Below are 25,190 nucleotides of genomic sequence, written 5' to 3' on the forward strand. Positions count from 1 at the left end.
CCCCCTCTTAGGTGACTAGAAGGGTCAATGTACGGGGCAGATATTGCGCCCCCCCCCCCTCTTAGGTGATTAGGGGGGGGCACCCCCTGCCCCCCCTGTGCGCACGCCTATGCTGCCAACTCTCCGATTTGCACGGGAGACTCCCGAATTTTGAGCAAACCTCCCAATTGTGCGGGCACGGTCGTAAATCTCCCAAACAGCGCCCGCAACACCACCGCGGTAAGAAAATAACAGCAACAAAGGACAGCGATTCTAAAATTTTGTGGCCTTCATCTATCGCGTGCAAAGCGCTTCTTAAGTTACTTTCGCCGCAGTACTCGGTGTCAAGCAGAAAAGCATGGTACGATTAGGAAGGGGCTACTAGCGGTCACGCGTCACAACACATCTGGTATTCTGGTTCATTAATTACACACGCGCGCACACACCGTATATTTACGAGTGCAAGTATGATCGTATCTGACGTCTAAAAAGTTTACTGGCAATCATTCAGAGCTGTTGATGACATCGCTGCTGCCCTGAGAGACACTAAATCAAAACATATGCCAACTTTCTTTTTTCGCATAGTAATTTTCCAAGTTTTCTGGTGATACAAATTTCGAATGATACGAATATTTTTGGCAACCCCGTGAGATTCGTATCACTGAGGTTTTACTGTATACACTTTAGAGTGCCACATGTTCTGCTAATGGCAAAAAACTATATATATTGGACCTCCTAAAAAGTGCTACTTTTTCTGTGGGCAGAAGAACTGGCAACACATGGAGAAACAGGAAACACAGCCATCCAAGGGCAGAATTTCCAACAGCGCAGACACAGGGCAGCGTACTTCCAACGAAACCCTTTATTTAAACAACTCCATGTAGACTTCCCAGGCCTTGAATTCCTGATCTGAAAGCCCTCGACCACTGAAGATTCTCATTCTTTGAAGGCAAATTGTGCTTGTCTCTCCATCTCTTTTTTTCTCACTGTCAACATAGGGGTATGTCACAGTTTTATTTTGAAAGTCTGTTGGGTGCATTGTTATTTTAAACATGCAAAAGCTGGATGCATGTTAGTTTCGAGGGCTTATAGATTGGAGTAAATACAGTAACCAAGATTTCTTCAGATTTTGCCAATGAATCTCAAAACAAGGTTTCTTCTCTTCTCAGTGAATATCATTACATCATTAAAGTTTGGCTTCATTTCTGCAGTGCAGACATGGGATCTAAATTGATTGCTTTCAAAGTTATGCTTGATATTTTGGTAATTAGTTTGTCTCGTACGTATTCCAACTGACATGGCAGATTTGCAGTACTTACAGCCAAACAAGTTTAACAAGTGTTTTCATTGACAAGATACTAACCTAATATCAATCCCACTTTTCTTTCTTATGCAAATGATTTTCAGTGTTAGTATTTTCCGCTTTGTGAATGGTAATTTTTGAGATGGAATTTATTAGAGTGTGGGTTTTTTCACAGCTGCACGATGTGACCGGCATGCTGTGTGCTGAGACATCGCCTAACCTTCCTGGAGCCTTGGCAAGTGTCACATCTATGCAGGGCTGCTCGGTGCAGGCGATTGTAGTGCCTCAGGGAGCAGTGAGTGGACTCTCTATTTTCAAAACTTAAGTTGATGAGGTAATACATATACAAAGGAGGAAGACTTGGACAACATGAACTCTGATGGGGCAACTGAATGTTTCATTACATTGGCTACAATACAAAGTACTGTATTTATTCGCTTGATGATTGCACTTTTTTTCTCAAGAAGGTTACTGAAACTTGGGGATGCGATCATTATGTAGGCTAAAATCGGAGTGTCTACCAACTGGGAAAACAGGGCATTTTCAGAGATTTTAGATAGTCTGGAAATACTCAGGGAAAACTCAGGGTGCTCCCATCAGGGAAATCCGCTGTAACTTTATTGAAAGGGTACGAAAGTCGTGCTGCCTCAAGATTTTGTGAATGCATTTTTGAAATCGTGCGGATGCAAGCAAAGGGTGCACCTCGATGCTCTCCTTTGGGGTGGTGGAGTGGGAAAGTATCGGGCTGATGCGCGGCATGCAGGAAGTATGTATTGTGCACTGTTTAGTTGTTCTGTGACTACACAGTGTAGTTCCGTATCTGTGCCGTTTATGCCATCTGTTAGCGCCTGATACGCTGTTTTTCTTATTGCCGTATGTCAAACATGAGTAGTCTTAGAGGCGGTAGCCCCAGATGTAACGAGCTCTGTCATCTTGCAAGTGATTGTTCAGGAAGCGGATGATGCTGACAAGGCTGGTATCTTGCAAGGCATGCCAAGAAAAAAGACGCTTGTTGGCAGACTCTCTTTGATCCTGTGCTCCAAATATGCTATTGAGGACTCGGTGAAGAATAGAATAAATTTCGAGGCACGAGCAATTGTAACTTTACCGCAAGTAAACATTTCTTTTTTTTTTGTGATGGCCCTGCTGGAACAGGTTTTCAGCACTCGACCACTATTTTTTGGAGCTGCTCGTAGTTGCCAGCCGCACTGCTGCCAGCTCATTATGTAGACACTTTGCGACCTAGCAGAATTACAAGACTTCTGTTGAACCAATGCGTAGCAGCGACTAAAATTTGGTGTCACCGTCTGTAGAGTGAAGGAAACCAGAGGGATGCACACATACACAATTCCCTTCAACTATTTAGTTTTTGAACAAACATACAAAGGAATACAGTAGAATCTCGGTGATTCGAACCCGACTGAATAAATTTCGGTCTGATACATATCCAGCGTGCACACACAACGATGGTTATCATTTGCCGCAATGGCTGTGGACGAAATTGCGGTCGCTGTTGACGCGATTGTCTGTGGCGACGACAAAACTCCGAAAATATGTGCTCATTGAACGCTCCCCAAGTCAAAGTGATGCTGCTTGCTGCAACCGCAGCGGACGAAACCATGGAAGACGTGACCATAGGTAGCAACAACATAATTCTGAAGGCACGTACGTGGCCCGCGCACATGTAATTGAAAACGAAACTATCGTTTGCCACAACCACAGTGCACAAAATAGGGGTCGCTGTAGACACGATCATGTATGGCGATGACAAAACTCAGGGAACTCTGAATGTTCACGCGCGTCCAACGTTCACCGAGTCAAAGCAAAGCTGCTTTTCGCAAATGCTTCAGGCAAAACCACGGCAGTTGTGATCATAGATGGCAACGACCAATGTTTTGAAAACACGTGTGTGGCCTGCGCACACGGATTGAAAACGGAACTACCGTTTGCCGCAACCGCTGTGCACGCAACCGCAGTCACTGTCGTTGCGATCATGGATAGCGAATACGTGCTCCGAAGGTACGCGGCTAATGCAGCAGTAGATTAAAGGCAATAAAGTCGCAAAAAGGCACAAAGCATTTCGGCATTCCTGTTATTCTTCACTTACGACTATGGGGGAGCGGACTTTGGCACTTAGTTTTCGGCTAACCTCACGCGAAGCTTTGACGTGCGTGTTCGCAGCAGCCAGCTCTGCGTTCCTTATTAATCCTCGCGTATGTCTTTCTGGGACACATGCGAGTTATTGTGAAGGAAATGAATATTATGTGCTTACATCTTGGTTTGAAAATGGATTTTGCCGGTTTTCTGATTATACGAAATTTCGGATGATACGAATATTTTCGCACCCCCTTGAGGCTAGTATCACTGAGATTCTACTGTACACACAAGAGGTACCGTCATCTATATTGCATCTCTAATGGCTGATTCAAGATAGACAAATAGGAGTCCAAATCACAACCGATTTTCGCTGTATGTAAAAAACTATAAAGTCTGAATTTAGGTACTTTTGTTTGTGGCGGTCGGCGTCCAGTGTTGCACGTGAACACTCACTGGAACCCTCGTGGCGTGGCCGGGGGAGGTGACTTAAAACCAGGGACTGGAGCGTAGGTGATGTGGGTTCTGTCCAGACGGAGTCACGGTGTGTCATTTTGTCACTCAAGCCAAGCTTCGACTGCCTGAAACTCTAGGTCAGCTTCTTCAAAATCTTGCTGCCCTCTCCAGAGATACCTTCGTAGTCGACTCTAGGAGAGCAGTCGTTCTTCCTTCCGCGCCTGTGCGCACGGTATTTATACTGAACTTTGCACAGCGCCGGGACCGTAACCTCGCAGGGTGCAACTTCGTGTGTTCTGTTGTATGATTCGAGAGGCCCACTGGCGGGGGTGGCTTCACATACGTGCTGTCTAGTGACGTCTTCTCTCGGCGCAAATTCACTTGGCATTTAATTAATAAACAAAGTCCATTTGAATATGCACAATCATGACTGTAGGTGTGCACGGAGAGCCATGCACTACCTTTATCTCATCGTATGAGGTGATGGAGAGGAAGCGGTTATCGTTTGGCTCAGGTGAGGCAGTCATTGTATCGGACCTAAAAAAGTCTGACATGCTGTCCATTCCTGTACTGTGTCTACCTCATTGTCTAATGTTTGTACAATACTGGCATCTTCTACGAAGCTTTTTTAAGGGGGGACGCGGCTTCTGTACCATGATAAATGACCAAAAAAGTTTTTAAAAAGGATATTTTCAGATTCTACAACTTGTTTTTTTATCTGATTCCGAACTATCAACGCTAAAAACCACCTAGAAGTGCTCAAAAAATTTTTTGTAGCAGCCAAGGTGAAAAAAACTTGTGCAGAAATCACGAAAAAATCTAGTTTTTCAAGCACCAATATCTCCGCAACGGCGTAGCCGAGCGCTGTCCTCTTGGCCTGTCTTCAAATCTGCCGCTGTAGCCATCTCCTCCATACAGAAGCAAGCGCACAATAAGCGAATGATTCAAGGCCGCTCCGAGGCTTCCGATTGGCCACGCCCACCATGTGACTCTCACTCTTTGCCATTAATAGGCAGTTTTAGAATAGCGTACACCAAGATAGCGTTCGTTGAGGTCGCCCGCTATTTCCATTACTTAAAGGTGCCCTCCAACACTTTTTTTGAAGCGCCTACATCGCTGCTGACCGCATCAACGCATAGTGGCGCTCGCCAGAACTATTGCGGGCGGAAATGACGAAGATGAGCGCTGGCCTATGATTGGATGAATGTAATGTTAGAAGTAATAGCGGCGTTGCATCACAAAAGGGGTCACTATTGGGTTTAGTTTTTCTTGAGCATGCTTTTTTCACTGAACACCAACTAGACAGACGATCTTAGACATTTCAGCTTTAAAACTGCAGCGCCCGGCAAAGAATGCGCCGAATGCCACGGCGCTGGAGGGAAACGCGCTCGGGACGCTCCAGGCGCCGTTGTTTGTAGAAACTGAAGGGAAAAAAATGAAAGAGCGTTGATATAGACGCCGTCACAATAAGAAACACGACTAAAACTAGAAAACATGATAGAGGCGTTCACGATCTGCCTCGTTTCGCACGCTCAGTTCACTCTTAATGCACCACATTGTTTGTTACTATCGCAACGGCGTCATCAATACGTTAGAAAGAACGGCCAACATTGTATGCAAGCTTCCCGTACGTAGGATCTTTCAGTTCATTTCATTGGGGCGCCATCAGACGTCACAGGGCGAGTGAAACGCGGTCAGGTGACCCTGCGAGAATCGAGTTGAGGGTAGGCCTCCATTTTATTGTATTTTGACTGTTCTAGGCCGAATAGCTTCGGACTGCGTGCCCCTACCGCTGCCGTTCTTGCTGCACTAATCTCTTCAGCCTCCAGTTTACGCAACCCGAAAGAAAAAACTGTAAAACAATGAGGTCAGGAAAAGTGTTAGGGGTCCCTTTAACGGGGGCCTGCAAGGGGATAGTGTACGATGCATGCGCACTGGCGGCAAACGATAGGGCAAAGCTTTGCTTACGCTAGTCTAAAACTGCCTAATCTCCTTGGCGGTGCACGCTTTCTGCTACCGCACCTCGCGTGCGCCTAACGCACCCACGTGAGATGTTACGTGTACTTACCTTTTCATCGTGACTGCACATTTCTACCTGGACGTGCTATCACCCGGCACAGGCCACGCTAGAGTGTACAAGAGTGTTCGAGATTGTTTTGGAATCTTCTGATAACATTGTACGCACTACTCGAGTAGTGTGGTTTATTCTGGAAGTTATGCGAGTACCAGCAACGGCACTGGAGTGTTCAGTTGCACAGCTGTAAAAGCCGACATGTCTCGCCGAAGGTTACTTTGCACTGTGAGTGTTGATTCTTTTTCTGGGCACAAGTTTTTTTCCTGGGCACTTCACACGCCGGCCGAATACCTACGTGTATTGTTCATGTTGAGGGGTCAGTTTCTAGCATTTCATACACAGGTGAAACACCTCGTGTGAGCAGCAGCAGCTCTGTTGAGTTTGACTCGTCGCGTTCAGCATCGCTGGGTGTATCCAGCGATCGCTGCTCAGATCTATTTGAATCTCATCTCAACTCTTCTCATGATGATTCCACGCTTCCACAAGTAAAGGCGGCACCATTCAGGCGTGCCTGGAGCCACATTTTGTGCCAGAAGAAGCATCCCGGGAGATTGCCTCAAATCAAAGCTAACTTCAGTGGGGATCTTCGATTTTCGGACTTCTGGCAGTTTGCTGGCAGCCAGAGCTAGCCAGAGGGTCAGCCAGCTAGTTCCGGTTGGGACAGGAAACAGCGTCTTGGTCACGTGTGTGGGAAGCCCGAGACAACCTGAAGCTGCTTGGAGATTACAAAATCGAACGCTGGGATAGCCAGCGTAAACGTAAACAAACGCTACTGCCGTGGCAGCAAACGAAACTTTGTGCCGCATGTGTGTTGATTTTTTCTGCATTGCCCTCTTGAAAATATGTGGCTAGGTTTGCTGAAGAGCTGAAGTGATATTCTCGAGCATACTCATTTGGGATACGATCACGTACGTCGCAAGATCATGTGCAACTTGCCCCATCTGCGAACAAAACAGCCAGCTGGCCCTGGTGCTGCGAAAGCGATGCAAGGTGAGCTGCCACGCTGCTAACGTCTGCTTAGTACATGTAACAGTCGCTGCACAACACGACGCCAAAATCTTGCGAAAGTGATCGTGTCCCCAAAAGAGCTCGAGGATCTATCACATACTACGTCGCGCACAAGTGTTGACCAGCTTGTGTTTTGTCATAACTTGAGACATGCGGCGGTATCGGTACCACGAGTGCACATTATATCTAAGATAAACTTCTGTGTGACGCGTCTTCAACTCGTTTTGGCAGATGTTGCCTGAGCCTCTTTTCCAGTCCTAAGTGGCACTTCCAAAAATCTCATGTAGCGCAGCTTTTATTTGAGCTATACTGTAAGTGATAACCGCGTGCATACTGCATGGCATTAATACTAAGAGGTGGAAAAAGACAAAGCCGACGATGAAATAAGCAACAAAAGGATGTATACATTTCTGAATTCATCTCCGTTTTTTTCACATCGACGCATCGTAGCATAACATAATACCATACCTCATATACTGGCCCGTAGATTGAAGTACGCTTGCACGCTGTTCACGACCAACGAGCATCACACAAAAAACAATGTCGCAATCGCTTTTATTCAATCAGTGCATTTTATCAACATTGAAGACCTAGTTGAAGTAGTTAAGTTCTGACGGGGTTCACGCACGCAAACATGCGACGGAGCGAAATAGCTAGTTAGATCACAATCGTCTCAGCTAAATGCACATAAAGCACACACGACCCCCACGATCGAATATTACTACAAAAAAATAAACTCGAAAGGGGTCTCCATGCGTGCGTACAAACGTGTACATAACTTTTGGGACATTTGCATAACTCAGAACGCAACAGTTCGCCGCATTGTTCACGGAAGGAAACTTCATGGGACACATAAGAAAAGCGATAAACATTAGCTCCAAATGCTCGCCGCCACTCGTAATCGCACCATCTCGCACGGCGAACAGCGCCGAGCGTAAGGACAAGTGAAGGTGTAGTCCACGAGCGCCCGCATTACAATCCGTAGAGTCCTCACAAAGATGGTGGCGAGCGTGTATCGTCTCTTTTCGGTGTCTGCTAGCCCGAAACCTTCCAGAGAGCTTCCACGACTAAATTGTCCTGGAAGCTTCTGGCGACCCTCGGGCTCCCCGTAGGTCGCCAGAACCATCCACCTCCCATCTTAAATATCTGAAAATGAAATGCTTGAAAACACTGAAGCTGCTCAAACTTTTATTGCGTACAAGATGGGGTTGCGATTGGAAGTGCCTTCTAAACTTATATAAGTGTCTAGTCTGCTCACGATTTGACTATAGCGCCATTTTGTACGATTCTGCAACCCCAAGCGCATTAAAAACACTAGACCCAGTCCGCCATCTCGGCCTCGTTCAGCTACTGGAGCTTTCAGAACAAGTTCGGTACAGAGCCTGTATGTTGAGTCGAATGAGTGGTCGCTTCACCTTCGACGTTCATACTCTAGCTTTAGATACTTTATCATTGCACGTGCGAATCGCGAACACCCCCTGTACAATTATATGAATGATACCTCGGGTGACCGACTGTTCCATAACAGACCTCTAGTTAGAGAGCCGTTCTCACTTCGTGTGAGGATGCTTGGAGAAGAAATGGGCGTTTCACTGCTTGAACACCAGGTCATGGCTCCGGCAATATCCCCACCACCACAAATGTGCGCAGGGTTCCCCATTGGGGGGGGGGGGGGGGGGGGGCGAAGGTTCATCGCAGCGCCCCCCCCCCCCCCCTGCTAATTCAATGTACGAGGCGAGGCAGATTTTGTGCCCCCCCCCCCCCTTAGGTGACTGGGGGTTTTTTGGAATCTGACATCCTGCATCCAGAAACCAGCATATTTACTGCAGAGGCCTATGCAATACTATCAGCTGTCCAACATATAAAAAAAAAAACCTACCTAGATCTGTTATCTTTTCAGACTCTTTAAGCAACGTAAGGGCTATACAGTCGTTCACTAAACATAAGAATCCTGTACTGAACGAGCTTTACTCTGTTTTGTGTACATGTATTTCAAACCAGTCTATCACCTAATCCTGGGTGCCTGGGCACAGAGGCATTGAAGGGAACATGCTTGCAGGTGAAATTGCAACATCATACACAACGAAATCCACAAACTCCAAGGTAGCAGTTTCTGCTTTAGACCTGAAGCCTTTCTTGCACAACAAACTAAGAGACCATTGGTAGCGAATATGGAACAATGAAATGACAGACAAGCTTCACCTTATTAAGCCCCGTATAGAAAAATGGGCACCACTAACAAAAATACAACATAACGTCTGTCGACTTAGAATAGGACACACCTATAAAACACACTCCCATCTCCTGACTGGTGATGATCCCCTCGTTTGTAGTAAATGTGGTAAATGTGGTGAACCATTCGCTGTTCTGCACATCTTTGTCGAGTGCCGTGAGATAGGAGTTTATAGGAAAAAGCACTTTCCGCAGGCACATCAACTATGTATTGCTGTTCATTCGGCAATGTTCCTAGGAGAAGATCCGCTTTTTAGCATGAGATCATTTGTTGCGTTTTTGAACGATGCACACTTTTTCACAGGAGGTACTTCAGACCCATAGCACTGCATCTTTTCAGATATTGCTGCTGTGGCTGTGATAATTACTGCACATGCCTCCCGACCCTTGCTTTCAAGGGCTCGAATGAAGCATTAGTGCTGCTTGTAAATAACCCAAATATACTTACGAATTACGCTTACCTTGATTATCACCTCTTGTGTTTTAATGTAAAAGGTACCCTCAATTACCGTTGCCATAATTTTAATCCATTTATGGCTTATACATGTTTAGACGATAGATTTTAGGCCTCTATACAGCCTCTTACACCAATGGGTCACCTCATTGTCAACTCATTCCCACTTTGTGCCTGGCACCCTGTGGTGTCAAAAGTGGCCCTTGTGTCAAAAAAACCTATTAATCATCAAATTTAATATTTGAATTCACTTTGCACTGAAAATTTTTATATTCGCACAGCTCTTCTTAGAATGCATAGGGCTTTGAACGAGTTTCCTATCACATTTTTTAAGCGAGTCAGACTCCGAACAAGACTGTCTCGGACCGGGAGGTCCAAATCCGGGTTGTCAAGAGGGCCCGCAATGTGGCGGAGGGGCTCGCCCTTCCTGTCCCCACATGGGTGCGGCCCGCAGCCGACCCTCCCTCTTGAGGGGAATTTATTTTATAAATAAAATTCATTGACTGACTGACTGAGAAGGAGAAATATATTGTACATCAAAAAGTTGCAGAGTTATATTTATAAAATCTCTACAGCTGTATTACAAAAACATTTCCAATTAGTTTGCCAATTTTCACCAAAATCTATGAAGAAATAAAACAGTTGGCATCGAAAGCCACGTCCCCCGCCTTAAAGAGTCAACTCAGACTTTGGGTAGTTAGCCAAATTATGTTGTGCAGTTCCTTCAAGTTTGGACGGTTTTTGCTCCTAGATGCATCAGCCACAGTTTTGCTTGCCTTGTGAGTGAGTGGAATCTTATTGCAGGATAAAACAAAAATTGCAGATTTTGTGTCATGATTTACTGTAACTGGCCTCATAGGCTGAGAGTTTTCATTTTCCCGGAGGGGGCGGGGGCCTCACTGGCTCTTCCACATTTCTCTCTTACTCTCTCCACACACACACACACACAGGTGTGTATATATATATATATATATATATATATGTGCAGCATAGACCGCTTATAATGTAAGTCGCCGGAGTCACGAATATCTGCACTATAAGCGGTACCGCACTATAACCAAAACAACATTTTTGCAAGGTTGCATGTGTGCAAAACATGACCAACAGGCAGGCGCGCGATTCCGACTATCGAGGCATGCGACTGGGACGTAAGTGTGCATCTGCTTACATTTGAAAATGTTGAACGGTTAGCGTCCGCGGACCTGTGGTGCTGACATAACGAAAGCGGAAAAAATGCACCATCACGGGTAGTCGCCGCGGTAACACACTGCGCATGCACGATGTTGAAAACCGTGGCGACCACAAACTACCGCTCGAGTGTTTCACACGCACGCCCGCATTTTCGTTAAGGATATAAGTCGCCCCTTCTAAATGCAACAACTGCAAAATGTTTCATTGACTCGGCACCAAAGAGCAACTTCTGTAGTCCGCGGCCGACGACATGGCAGCTAGCGCTTGTTAGGCCTAGCGTGCACGTTGCAACTTGGCATGCCGTCGCGAGAAGCTTGCCCTAGACAGCACGGAGATCGGGCGTGGCATCACGCGTGAAACGAAGTTTCGGTTTGCGGTCAGGAGAACAGCCACGGCAACTATCCTGAAAAAGTCTTTCAAGCTTGTAAGTCCGCCTGTTGGTGGCAAAGGCGAAAGCTCAATCACGTCTCAAAGCATTGTTACTTGCGAGGGAATCGAGGTAGCACGCACGATATCTGCGCTCTACGACGAAGCAACTTTTTTCCCGACGGAGACAAACAGCGGTAACACGCTCTTGATGCGGACGCGGGTGCCCGTACATAGCCTACGGGCGCCCGTGTGTAGCGTGTCCTCTCCTCCTTTGTAACGACGTCGCCGCTCTCTCTCCCCACCGGCACATCTCCGCTGAGAAGCACGCTCGCTCCCTCGCATCTCTGAGAACGTTCCAGCAGCCGCATTATAACCGTTCTTTCGTCTTGGGGGACTGCACAATAAGCAGCATGCGTATACATGGAGTTCTAGGGGAGGGTAAACGGGAGTCAGAAAAAACTGCATTATAACCGGTACTGCACTGTAAGTGGTTACGTTATAAGTGGTCTGAGCTGTACATAGGGAGAGAGAGAGAGCCCGACTTCCAAATTGAAGAATTCAACACAGCTTTAGTCTCTTAGGCGCCGACACCGCGATATCATTAAGATATCTAGTGGGAGACTCTAGATCTATTTTTCAATTTACAAAAAAACATCGATCCACTTCGTAATGCTTGGTTCAAAGCAAGAAAGGTCATATAGGCTGCTACTCACTCACTGCATCACGTAAAATCAATTCTGACAATGCGTGGTATCTGCCAAATTTTTTTACTGACAGGATTTAGTTACTTTGGTAAAACATGCACCAGGCAGGAGAGAATGGGCTAATGCTGGCACAGGAAGCTTTAATTATGCCAGTAAATATACAATTTAAGATGGCCAAAAATAATTATCAGATAGCAGAAAATGCCATTTGCCACCTCTAGACCTAGTGCAAAGCTGGGTTACGAATTTTTCCGCCAAAGGTTTTTTTCTGGACGAGTATTTGAGTTGCTTTTAGGTCACCGAACTGGTGGTAAAACCATTTGCTGATAAATAAAAAATTCGTACCATTTTTTCTCGGCTACTTTTACGGACAGGCATGTCGAAGTGTACCTGTTTGTAGGAAATCAGGAAATTACCCTTTTTTATCGGAGAGCAAGTCTGTGCAAAAACATTCCCTGACTGATTCTGTCAGGATTGCTTGGTATTCTCAGTAGCATTCTTGTTTTCTGAAAACTAGTCGCTACGCAACTCAAGGCTCAACATATTCTGCACATACAAATCTGTTTGAGGGACATTTTCAGCTGAATGTCTCACTCGTCACTGCTCCATGATCCAAATTTTACAAGCCTGAAATGAAAAAGAAGGATGCATAAACAGCCCTCTGTGAAATAGCTACCAGACAGGACGGCCAACAGTCCGTTGTCACTAGAGGGGGACCTAAGCCAAGATCATGGCTTAGGTCTTATAGTTGCGAGTACATGAACTATCACCAACTTGCCCAACTGTCAACTTTACTAAGCCAAGATCTTGACAAATTTCAAGATCTTGGGGGGGGGGGGGGGGGAGAGGAGGGGGGGGGGCTCTTTCCATGAAACCGACCGGGGGAGGGGGGGGTGCGAGCCCCCCAGCCCCTCCGTGCTCTCCACCTATGACTGGCCTTAATTCTGTAATGATACACAAGAAGGGAAACCTTGGCTAGTTCGTGATACCTAGTTCATTTTTGAACAGCTTACAGTGCTGAACAGACGAGAACAAATAAAAAAGAAGGTAATTACACGAACACTGACTCACAACTACAGTTCATTAGAAGAAACGACACGAATAAATACAAAGGCCAACCACGTGCGCATGCATGTTTGCTGCTCTTCACGGTCGCTTTGTTGAGGCGTGGTTGGCCTTCATATTTATTTTTGTCAGTTCTTCTAATGAACTGTACGGTATAATGCGGAATATGGGTCGACCCCCTTACTTTGAATCACAAAAATCGACAAAAAAAAATTGGGCACAATACTTTATTCCTTGAGGTACCTCACTCATCCGATATTAATGAGAACTAACGGACAGTAATGCCAAGGAAAGTATAGGGGGTGTTATTTGTACTAATTAGAATATAAATGTGAAGAAAGTAAAGTGGACGAAAAAGGCGGCAAGTTATCTTTTCGTCCACTTTCTTCACATTTATATTCCAATTAGTACAAATAACACCCCCTACTCTTTCCTTGGCATTATTTGTCTGTTAGTTCTCATTAATATTGTGTCTAACAAAAGAAAAACGAGCCCTTAAAAAGCCACCTTCCTTCTCTCACTCATCTGAGGAGGATTGCTTCTCACTGGCCGCGTCCCATAACATGTCCTTTCTACCTGTAGAGGGCGTGTGAGTGCCAAGTGCATACGTAACTCTATCCAAGTTGGTTATGGGGCGCCCTCTAGGATGGAGTAGAGAAAGGTTGTATTGATAATAAACTGAGTCACTTCTGTTAGGGACTTGGAGCGTGCATATTGATTCCGTGGCCTTCGGGCTTTGGCCTGCATCCTCGGCCGCCTCGGCTCGAACCTGCCCACCACATGGTGTCAGAAGTGGGATGCCTGGTTCCTGCCATTTGACATGACTAATAAGGACTTTCCAGTTCCTGCCCTTGCTGCCGCGAGTCTGTGGAGCCCAGCCCCCATTCTCCTTCGACGATGCTGGAGAGTGGCTTCCCTGGTTAAAGCGATTCAGAGTACGCCTTCGCCACCGGCATGCACGCAGTACTGGACGAGACGAGAGCTAGGACTCTCCTCTTCTGCATGGGCCCACGGGCATGCATCATCCTCAGTTCGCTCATGTCCGATAAGGACGCGTACAAGTCTTACGCGGAAGTCACTCGGCGGCTCACAAGCTACTTCATTCACCCCGTAAACAAGGTGTATGAGAGCTCTCAGTTCCACAAGCGGACGCAACAGCCAGGCGAAACGGTCGACACTTTATTCACGGCACTTTGGAACATGGTACGCAAGTGTAACATCAGTCACCAGCCGTTGAAGAGCGTCTTGATCGCGACTGTTTCATCGTGGGTTTGTTGGATTCTCGCCTCTCAGACAAGCTGTGCCACACCCCGAGCCTCTCCCTGGAGGATGCACTTGTTCAAGCCCGTCAGCAAGTAGACACCAAGCGTGAGAAGCAACGCCTGTCCTTCATCACTGGGCAACCGCCGACGGCAGCGCACGTGGACACGGGGACTTCACGTCAACTCGCGCATTGTGCACACGGACAAAACCACAGACGGGGCAACTTTGTGTCACGTGACTGGCCTGGCAGTTAACAAACCAGCAACAGCAATGCTGGCGAGGCTTCGAAAAGCAGCCATGGTGGGCAGTGCCACTTCTACGTGCGCAAGGTTCACCGACGGTCCAACTGGCCAGCTGCTAAAGCGGTCTGTAACCGCTGCAAGAAACGGGGTCCCCTTGCATCGGTATGTCGGTCAAAGAAGTGCCTCAGATCCATGGAGCTCTTCTCCGTCGCGGTGGTGGCTAGGAACGGTCTATACGTTAAAGTTCGAGTCACCGGGCGCCCTCTCATCTTCAAGGTGGACTCTAGCTGCCCAGCTGTCCTCGATAAGCTGCGTGGCGAGGAACTTTTCGGACCCGGGAAACAAACCCTGAAGCTTCTCGGCACCTTCTCCGCAATGCTGTCGTGGAGAGGCAGGCAAGTCAATGAACGCCTCTACATCGTTGCGGGACAAGAGCAGCCCCTTCTCGGCTGTCCCACTATCATTGCCCTTGGCGTTATCAAGTTTGTCAGTGCCGTTACACCAGCTCTGCCAGACACACCACCTCGGGAAGCCTCTCCAGCCTTTTTCACCAGCCTGGACATGTTCCCGGAAGAGTACATGGTCCGTATCAAGCCTGATGCGGTACCATATTCCCCCAGCACAGCTCAGCATATCCCGATACTCCTACGAGACATAAAAAAGGAGGTTGACAAGATGGAGCAGGAGGGCGTGATCTGGTGCGTTGATGGACTGACTGACAGGTGCGCGGGCCTTGCCGTCATCCCGAAGCCAGTGGGGGGTTACCGCCTGTGCGTATATTTGACCAAGCTCAACCAAGTCGTTCTGCGGGAACGCCACGTACTCCCGGCTGTCGACCAAACCCTAGGACTGCTTGGCAATGCCTGCGTTTTTTTGAAGTTGGACGCAACTTCAGGCTTCCACCAAATATGGTTGGCTCATGACTCCCAGAAGTATATGATCTTCCTCACTCGGTTGGGCAGCTACTGCTATTACCGCCTTCCATTGGGCATAACATTGGCCCCAGAATACTTCCAACGTCAGTTGTCTTGCCTGCTGGAAGGGTTGGCTGGTGTCGTTAACCCCATGGATGACATCCTTGTGTTTGGCTGCACCACAGAAAAGCACGGCCAGCGCCTACAAGCAGTCCTTGGTCACCTCCTACAAGCAGGGGTCACCCTCAACGCTGCCAAGTGCAGTTTTGGCCTGTCCAGTGTACAATTCCTTGGCGTCATCGTTGGTGCAAATGGCATCACTCCTGATCCAGACAAGGTGGTGGCCATTCAGCGCACGCCAGCTCCTCAGGACGTTCATGGTGTCCAATGTTTTCTTGGTATGCTCAACCACAGGGGTCGCTTCCTCCTGGGTCTCTCTCAGATCACTGCGCTGATCCGAAGTCTCCTGAACAAGGCTCCAGCCTGGACATGGGGACCAGCGCAAGCCTCAGCATTTGACAAGCTCAAGACCGTGCTGTCCTGAGACATCTACCTCACAAGGTACGACCCTGCACTCCTGACGACATTCTCCGCAGATGCCAGTTCTTTCGGGCTGGTTGCAGTGCTTCTTCAACAACACAAAGGATAAAAACCAGCGGAAAACACAGGACTCAGCGAAAAGAAGTCGATGGGACAAGCTGACACTTACAACTGAACAGAAAACCGTGCTTGAAAGGCTTATTTAAACCCACCGGCAACCACTTTGCGCATGTGTTAACAACCATGCTTCGCCTAAAACGAAAAATAATCGAAAAACTTAGCTAGCAATAATCGCGTTCAGAAAGATCATCTCTCTGTCAGATATAGATGCACTACTTGTCACTAACACAGTCATTGCCCCGTTTCTTTATGCAAAATGCGTCTAAACTTTCCCTTTTGTTCTTTGTCCCGCCCCTGCCCAAAACACTAGTGCTTTCAAAAGCAGGAGTGCACCCGCACTGCCTGCAGTGGCTCGGCAGATGAGCACCGTCACTCTGTTCAGTTGTAAGTGCCAGTTTTTCCTGTCGACTTCTTTTCGCTGTGTCCTGTGTTTTCTACTGGTTTTTATTCGTTGTGACTATGTACCAACTAGCCCAGTCCAACGCTTTGGTATCGCAGATTTCTTCAAGACCAGCCAGGTCATCGCCGACCAGTCGCATATGCCTCTCGTGCACTGACAGAAACAGAACAAAGATACACCCAGATAAAAAAATCACTGCTAATGGGCAGTAGGGAGATTAGACACAGAGACCCGCAGTCCGCTTTTAGTTAACGTGCACACTGCAAATCTTTATTGTTCAACTACGCACAAGAGAAATCTCCCACCGGCACTACATTGCAGGTCTAGATCCAGTGCCTATATATACCTGGTGGCTGGTGAACGGTTGTGCAGCGCGAGCAGTCGGTTTTTTCACTCGAGAAACTCGCTAGCAGACGCTGCCTGCGTTGGCGTTGTCTCTCGCGGGTGAGGACACGTTCTTCTTCCTTGCAAGCTGGTAGTTCAGTGTTCATCGCGGAAAGAGCATTTCCACAGTCAACGTGCGCCGTTCGCTCTCTCTCGCCACACAACGAGCGCTGAGGCGGTGGCGCCTTCTCTTGCGCTCAGGCCAATGATCCATCAGGACAGGACACGACGATGCACGCTGACACGCCGAGACCCGAAGGTGCTTTGCCCCTAAAAACGAGGTACTGGCTGCCACCAGGGTCATTAACCGGTTTGACGAGTTTCTTCGGGGCCTTCGTTTCACCCTGGAGACCGACCATAAGCCGTTGGTCAAACTCCTTGGAACTGCGGACCTCGACCTCATGCCACCCCAGATCCAGCGCTTTCGCATTCGCCTTCTCTAGTACTAGTTCGACGTCAAGTATGTGCCTGGGAAACAGTTCGCTACTGCAGATGCACTCTCGTGAGACCTGGTCACCGAGCTGCAAATGACTGCAGCCGTCAACAAGGTGGAGCTGTACGTCCAAGAGGCACTCCGCGCTATCCGTCCCACATTTGCGGTCCTTCTCGACGACTTCTGAGCTCACCAGGCTGCAGATTGGGAGTGCGCTCAGCTCAGGTCGTACTGCGAGCAAGGGCTGCCTCGGAAGGAGAATCGGCATGTCAGCATGGCTCAATTTTGGGTTCATCGTGCCGAACTCACTATCGTTGACAGCCTTCTCCTCTGCGGATGCTTACTGGTGCCCACTTCTCTGCAAAAGCACGTCCTGTCTCTCATCCTCGATCGACACCTCGGAGTGAACTGTTGCTGTGTCATCTCTAGGGGGGCTGTCTGGTGGCCCACCATGAGTAGCCAGTTAAAGACCATGGTGGAGAACTGTCCCAACTGTGCCACCACACGGGTCCAGTGAGCAGAGCCACTGCTTCCTGCAGTGACGCCTAGCCACCCCTGGGGGGGAGTCGGAGTGGACATTTTTCATCACGAAGAAGCAGACTACCTCCTTGTCGATTACTACTCTAGGTACCCGGAAGTGCTGTCCCTCTACACGACAACATCCACAGCGGTGATCTCTATTATCAAAAGTGTCTTTCAAGGCATGGTATCCCGGAGACCCTCGTCAGCGACAATGGACTTCAATTTTCGTCAGCAGAGTTCCACACCTTTTCCCAGAGCTACGGCTACTCGTACATCATTAGCAGTCCCAGGTACCCGCAGTCCAATGGTGAAGGAACTTTTCAAGAAGTCTCCAGACTGGCCTTTAGCCCTCATGTCATACCGTAACGCACCTGGCGTGACGGGGTACAGCCCCGCTCAGCTGCTCATTGGGTGCAGCCTCAGGACTCGCCTTCTGGTCCCACTAGCCACCTTGCTTCCTGGATCCCTTCACGCCATCGACTTCCACCGGTGCGACATTGACCAACGATGTTGCCAGCGTCAAGATTTTTTACCGTCGGCATGCTGTGCAGGATTTGTGTTCCCTGGGAGAGGGAGAGAGAGTCTGGATTCGTGACGCAAACGTGCTGGCACAGTTCTTAGCCCAGCGCAGCATTCACACTAGTGCTTGCAAACACCTGCCAAACCGGCTATCCGGTTTAATCGGAGCAAAGCGAATCCGGTCTTGAAAGCCGGTTCTCCGGTTATCCGGATTTAAAGAAGTGCATATTTTGCGCATCCGGTTTCAAAAAACGTGCGGCCGAATATTCTAATACTCGGAAACAAATATTTGGTGTCACTAGGGGGTTAGTCTCATTTTAAATGCTGTTGTATGTATGCTGATGCCACATGCGTAGCTCGTTAGTTCATGTTGTATGAAATACTATGTTGTTATCAGAGGACTCACAATCCGTACGTGACCATATGCCGTGTTTTATGCAGTAGAGTTCCCCCAGTACTTCCTTTGGTACAGTTGCGCTCAATATTCCTTTAAAGAATACCTGTAGCTGAAACGGTGCCTACTTCATTAATTTTTGCTATGTAGGCGCCGCTTTCCAGTGTTTTGCACATTTTGAGCATGGACAACATGTTGCAACTCATATTGGGCACGACTGTACATTCCCGCTCAGTTTAATATAAGGGCAAATAACTTAACTCAGCACATTTATTCACAACACCATGTGAAATAATTGGTATGCAAAATGGTTCAATTCTTCCGCCAGCTATTTTAATCCAAGTATCATTGCTTTTAATCCCAGTGCCAGTCAGTTTGATCCTACCAGAAATGGATTGAAGAACGAACATTCCTTGCAAAAAAGGCCGTCGCAAGCTTCATGATTGGCGGCTATTTATTGACGTCATCACATCCGTGCAGTGCACTATTCGTTTCCCTTTTCTGAGTTAAGTGACAAGAGTAACTCACAAATTAGTGACAGATAGGGGTCGACTTCATTGTATCATGACATGCAATTGCCTTCCCTATTGTCAAATGTTTTCTTCAAAATACAAAATTTACAGAGGTGCAAACATGCTCACCATTACTCAGCCACTTGACGCAATCACTGTGTGACTCATGATAGCTCACTGAAGCCCTACTCTAGCACATGTCACTAGTGACTCACATTACATCAAACCACTTCTCATTCACGCTTGCTGATAGTCATGAGAAACGAAATGCCTTCCTCAGAGTATTTAATAAGTGGCGCCGCTACCACTCAATCAAATGACTCGGTCACCAGTGACTCATTTGACGTCATCACGCTTCTCAACTATGCATATACATTCGAAACCTGCCGACATGTATATCAAACGAAATGTCATTTAGAGGTTAATAACCCCATCACTATTACGATGTCAAGTGGTGCTATCACTAGTGACTCACGTGACGCACCACCCTTCCCGACCATGAATGCACTATTGCAACCTGCCAACATGCATATCAAACGGAATGTCTTTGAAGGGGTAATAACATGATCGCTATTACAGTGAAATCTTTGTGATATGAATCTCACGGGACCACCAAAAATATTCGTATCATTCGAAATTCGTATCACCAGAAAGCATGGAAAATTAGCATGCGACAAAAGAAAGCTGGCGTACATTTTCATTTATTGTTTTTCAGGGCCACAGCAACGTCAGGAAGAACCCTGAATGATTGTCAGTTAAGTTTTTAGATGTCGGCAATCATACCAATACTCGTAAATATACGGCCTGTACACGCGTATTTAATTAATGAACCAGGTGCGTTGTGACCCGCGACAGCAGTAGCCCCGTCCAAATTTTATTATGTTTTTTTGCATGACACCGGAGTACTGCAGCGAAAGTAACAAAAGAAGCGCTTTGACGCGATGGATCAAGGCCACAAAATTACAGAACCATGGTCCTGTGTTATGATTTTGTTATCGCAGAAGTGTTGGGGATGTTTTTTGGGAGATTTATGGTCGTGCCCGCACAAGTGCGACCTCAACGGTCGCTCATGTTGACGTTGTGAGGCCTGACTCCTTTGGCAAGGCTGTCCTCGCCTTCTTTCTGTCCTCGTCCACCTTTCATAGGATGTCTGATGCACGAGGCAGGCACGTGTAAACACAGTACGACAGCAGCCCGCATCCACGCGTTAGAAAAAAAAGCATGGCGCTAATGCCATCTGTAATCTAAACGCCATAGAGTTTCTTACAATAGTACCTAGAGGGGAATCTGGCGCTATTGTCTACGCAGGCTTCTTGAGCAGTGCTTCAACCACCATGGGAATGATGGGAAGTACAGGCTTCGGATTTGCTTTGGATGGATTAGGTTCTTGAGATTCGCGACGCTTGTTTGCCGAGTGTAAAACAAAGTGATATGAACTTATTTCCAATTCATACTTGCTTCATTCTTTTGTAAGTAAAACTTATTGCAAATAGTTTGCGTGACGGTGAGAGAGAAATGAAACCTGGACAAATTCAACCACCAGGGTATGCATTGCTCTGCAATTATGTTTCAGATTTGGCATCACAATATAATGAATTATTTTCTTTACGACACTTAAAACAATCGCACTTGTCTTTTCCTCGAAAGTACGCATTATCTATTTATGAAAATAACAGTACCGCATTGAGTGAGAAATGCTTAATGTATCATCTGCTGTGATGCCAGATGCGTCTGTCCAAGTGGCCTGCCCCCAACGCATCTCTCGTTTTGTTGTGAAGTCGAGTCAGAGGAGCGTGACGGTGCCCCTACTTAGCTTCGCCGTCATTTCGCAGTCAATTTGAAAGAGTTTTGACAAGTAGTGCTTATCACAAGACCTGAACTCTTATGCAATTTCCTGCACTGGCATGGGACGCTACACCTATGCGCAGCGGTGAGTGCACGACGCTTTGCTAAAACTGTCAGATATAACCTGTAAATCTGCAACGTGGGAACAAGCCAAGAAACCTAGCGGTCTGCACCTTCTTTGAACAACAAAGGCACTCCTTGAGGGCTTTGCAACGCACCCCACTTTCCACGCCTCGCAAAAAACGAAACTGAAATTGTAGAAAACGATTCGTAGACAGTTCGCTAGCCAACAAAATCCAATCCGAAGCCTGTACTTCCCATCATTCCCATGGTGGTTGAACGATCGCAGCGCCAGTGTTCTCTCTAGGTTATTGTATGAAACTCTATGCTAAATGCGAAGGCACACGGAGGCACATAAGAGCCTCAAAGATTCGTGCACACAATCTAGGAGGCCGTGACGCGTCTCTGAAGGTTTATTCTGACTGTAAGAAAAGTGTTTTTGTTACACCGTGATACTGACGATTTGGCGGTGCGGCGTGCATGCCCACGCTTGCGTTCCCGCCAGGCCCGTAGCCAGGGGGGGGTGCCCTAGGGGCCCGGACCCCCCCCCCTCGAAATTTTGTTTAAGTAGGTGTTTTTAGCAAAAATAAATAATGAAAACTGATGTTTTTCTCAAATAGTTATTCATTATGTATATCGTGTGTTCAACCGCTGTGAAGCCGCCCAGTGTATGAGGTGGCCAGGTTCCCCTCAAGCTGCTCAATGCAGCTTTTTTTGCCTGGTCATCCTTGCAACCTTGTTGTGAATAAACACAATTCAATTCAATTCAATTCAATACTCAAGGTTTTCAGCAAGTAGCCCCCCCCCCGAAAAAGCTTCCTGGCTACGGGCCCGGTTCCCGCGCTTGCAACTGCTTGTCGCGTCTTCCGCACCAGCGCGGACAGCACCTCTTTGTACCTGGGTGGTAGCGTACGTTAATATCAAACATCGCTGGGTGAAAATCGGTTTGCAACAACTGTACTCCATTATATTGCAGGCCGATGGGACTTGGCCGGGACCAACTAAAAATTTGTATCACCCCGAAATTCGTATGAGCTGTGATCGTATCGCCAAGGTTTCACTGTACTATGTCAAGTGGTGCTATCACTAGTGACTCACGTGACGTCACCACCCTACCCAACCATGAATGCACAATCGCAACCTACCGACATGCATATCAAATTAAATGTCTTTGAAGAGGTCATGACATGATTGCTAATACTATGTCGAGTGGTGCTATCTCTAGTGACTCATGTGACCTCACCACCCTTCCCAACCATGTATGCACTATCACAACCTGCCGACATGCATATCAAACGAAATCCCTTTCGAAGAGTAACAACCCGGTCACTAGCACAATGATAAGTGACGCTATCACCAGTGACTCATGTGGCGTCACCACTCTTCACAATCACGAATGCACTATCACCGCCTGCCGACATGCGTATCAAACTAAATGTCTTTCAAAGGGCAATAACCCGATCACTAGCGCATTGTTAGGTCACGCCATCGCTAGTGACTCATGTGGCGTCACCACTCTTTACAAGCATGAATGCACTATCGCAACCTGCTGACACACATATCAAATGAAATATCTTTCAAAGGGTATTAACCTGATCACTAGTACTACGTCAAGTGATTTACGTGACATCACCATGACTCTCAACTACGCCTGCAAAGATGCATGTAAGCGGGCTGAAATGCCCGCTTACATGCATCTTTTGCGCTGATGGCATGCCTTGTCGCTTCATTGTAAATGATACGGAGTAAAATATACAGGACTACCGACTGAGATATTGATGGCACTATTCGCTTACTGATACGGCAACAAACTGATTTGGCACCTGTACTGACGGCGAGGCTGCGCAATTTAATATGCACCACCCGCCTATTAAATTGACCCATTCCTTTCAGTGATGTCAGTTCACCTGCTCAAGACAAGCAATGTATTTAACCTTGCAATTTTTATAACACAGCCAAAAACCAATAGCTTGCTTTTGCTATCAGTGAGTGAGACGAAGCTGCTTTATTTTCTTGTCTGTCTGCCGTCTGCCCCTAACGGCACTGAAGGCAGACGACAGAAAAGCTTCGCCATTTGTACTTATGAGCAGACGAACAGATGACAGAAAAGGGGGCAGATGACAACACAGACAGGGCATACAACAGAACAGCTGCCACTTAGAATCGAAAAGTGACACGAAGCTGCGTTATGGTCCTGTCTGTCTGCCGTCTGTCCACATCGGACGCAGAAGGGACGCTTATGAAGCTGGTTTCTTGTTAGTGATTGCTTTAGCAAGTGGTGCATATATACGGTCCAAACAGCTTAAGCAGTCTGGAAGAAATGAAGAAGTGAAGGAGGAATAGCGCTGGAGACAGCATGGTGGCGTGCGGCACCATGTGATCACCAGCGATGGGCAGATTTGCGGAACTGGGTATGGCAACATGCCAAAAGATCTTTGGACGGTAGCACAGCCAAATGTGCCGTTTACAATGAGCAGTTTGACTTCAGTATGTCAACATCGTATCTCGCTGTGTACTTTCTGAATGAACATGGTCATAAAAAAAGGCCATCGAAGCGCTGCTCACATTTTACATAAAGGACTTACTTACAAAAACAATATACGTATTTTTGGTGTTTCACAAAGAAGTTACGCGCCTTTAGTGATTCAATGGTCATCGAATATTTGAGAAAAAAACATCGTCAGTCGTTCGTTGTATCTCAAACCTTTTGCATCGTTAAGTGAAAAGGATGTTTTATCAGCGCCTCTTTACCGCGCGGTAAGTACGGTAATACCGTGCTGTCTTGGTCGCCACACAGCTTTTTTAACAGCGGAGCTGTTTAAGCCGGCCGTGATGCGCCTGTCGCAAACAGAAAATTATCATCATCATCAGCCTGCATGCGCTCCCTTCGTCCTCTTCTTCATCTTCTGCTTTGCTCTCAGAAAACGTGCGCCGACTTCTACAGCGCGGGATGCAATAACTCTGATGGGCGAGACAACGAGTACAGAGAGATGCAGAAAGACAGAAACTCTGGGGGTGGATTTGTTCACAAGGCGAGATTCGATCCCGAGTATCCACGATCCGAAGGCGAGCATCTTACCACTCGGCTATCCAGGCGTGCTAACAGAGCACAGCATAACCTTGTATTGTATAGTATAGCAAGGAGGTGGTAAAGGGAAGTGAAGGTGAGGGTGAGCAGGAGCGAATGGAGGAGGGAAGAGAGCAAAGCACAGCATAGAAATACGGAGAAAGAGAGAAATAGAGAGAATGAAAGGCAGAAAGAAAAAAGAGAGAAAGGGAGAGAATCAAAGAAAGAGAAAGAAATAGAGAGCGAGAGAAAGAGATGGAGAGAAAGAGGAAGTGAGAAATACAGAGAGAAAGGGAAGAACGGAATAAAGATAGAAAGGCCGAGAAAGAGGAATAGATAGCAATGATAGAGAAAGAAAGAAATAGAAATAAACAGAGACAAATGAGACATACACAAACAAACAGAAAGAAAAAGAAAGATATTTCCAAAACTTAGCAAAGCAACAAAAGCCAGGACTACCTAGGTGCCCATCAGCTCCACTGTCCCTTTAGCATTGCGCCTCAGTGCAAGCTACGCTGTATTTTTTGGTCTGCCTGCCATACCTCAATAAGCCACTCTGATAATGTCATCATATTGCTGTACGCAGTGAGTAACTTACGCAACTGAAACGTTTAAACTAGCCACGTGCTGCCACGATGGTACGGCATTTTCGTACTTGCCGTACGGTAAACCAGCACTGCTAATACCAGTGATTCCACTCCTGCGCCAACTGTGCCAAAGTGCGCCAAATTATGTTTACTGCACTATCCTGATAATATCCACGAAAATTGCACCAAACTGCGCCAAAGCCTCGGGTTTTGGGGCATCTATCACCAGCAGTCGTACCGTCGGCATGTCAAAACATTTGAAACACGACCTTTGGGCCGCCAAAGTTACAACCACGGACCAAGAATTATTCCGCTGAATAAACAGAGCTCGCGCATGCGTGCAGAGTAAGCCATAATGCCATGCACCTTGCCGACGCAGCTTCTGTTGTGCAAGTCGGCTCAACAGCAAGGCGCACTCTCCGCAGATGCTCGTGACGTCTAGGCCAATCGGCAGCGTGA

General features: G+C 47.2%; 1 protein-coding gene across 2 annotated transcripts in view; it reads left to right on the forward strand.

Annotated features, from left to right (window-relative positions):
- LOC119389872 (aspartate--tRNA ligase, mitochondrial) overlaps positions 1–25,190 on the forward strand; it is a 338,524-nt gene that overhangs the window by 159,370 nt on the left and 153,964 nt on the right. For both annotated transcript variants that reach the window (XM_037657287.2, XM_037657295.2), the window contains exon 11: positions 1,458–1,577. In XM_037657287.2, coding sequence (XP_037513215.1) covers positions 1,458–1,577 — 120 coding nt within the window. The remainder of the gene's footprint in view (positions 1–1,457; positions 1,578–25,190) is intronic.

Source organism: Rhipicephalus sanguineus, chromosome 1 (genome assembly GCF_013339695.2).
Source record: "Rhipicephalus sanguineus isolate Rsan-2018 chromosome 1, BIME_Rsan_1.4, whole genome shotgun sequence".
Classification (NCBI taxonomy): domain Eukaryota; kingdom Metazoa; phylum Arthropoda; class Arachnida; order Ixodida; family Ixodidae; genus Rhipicephalus; species Rhipicephalus sanguineus.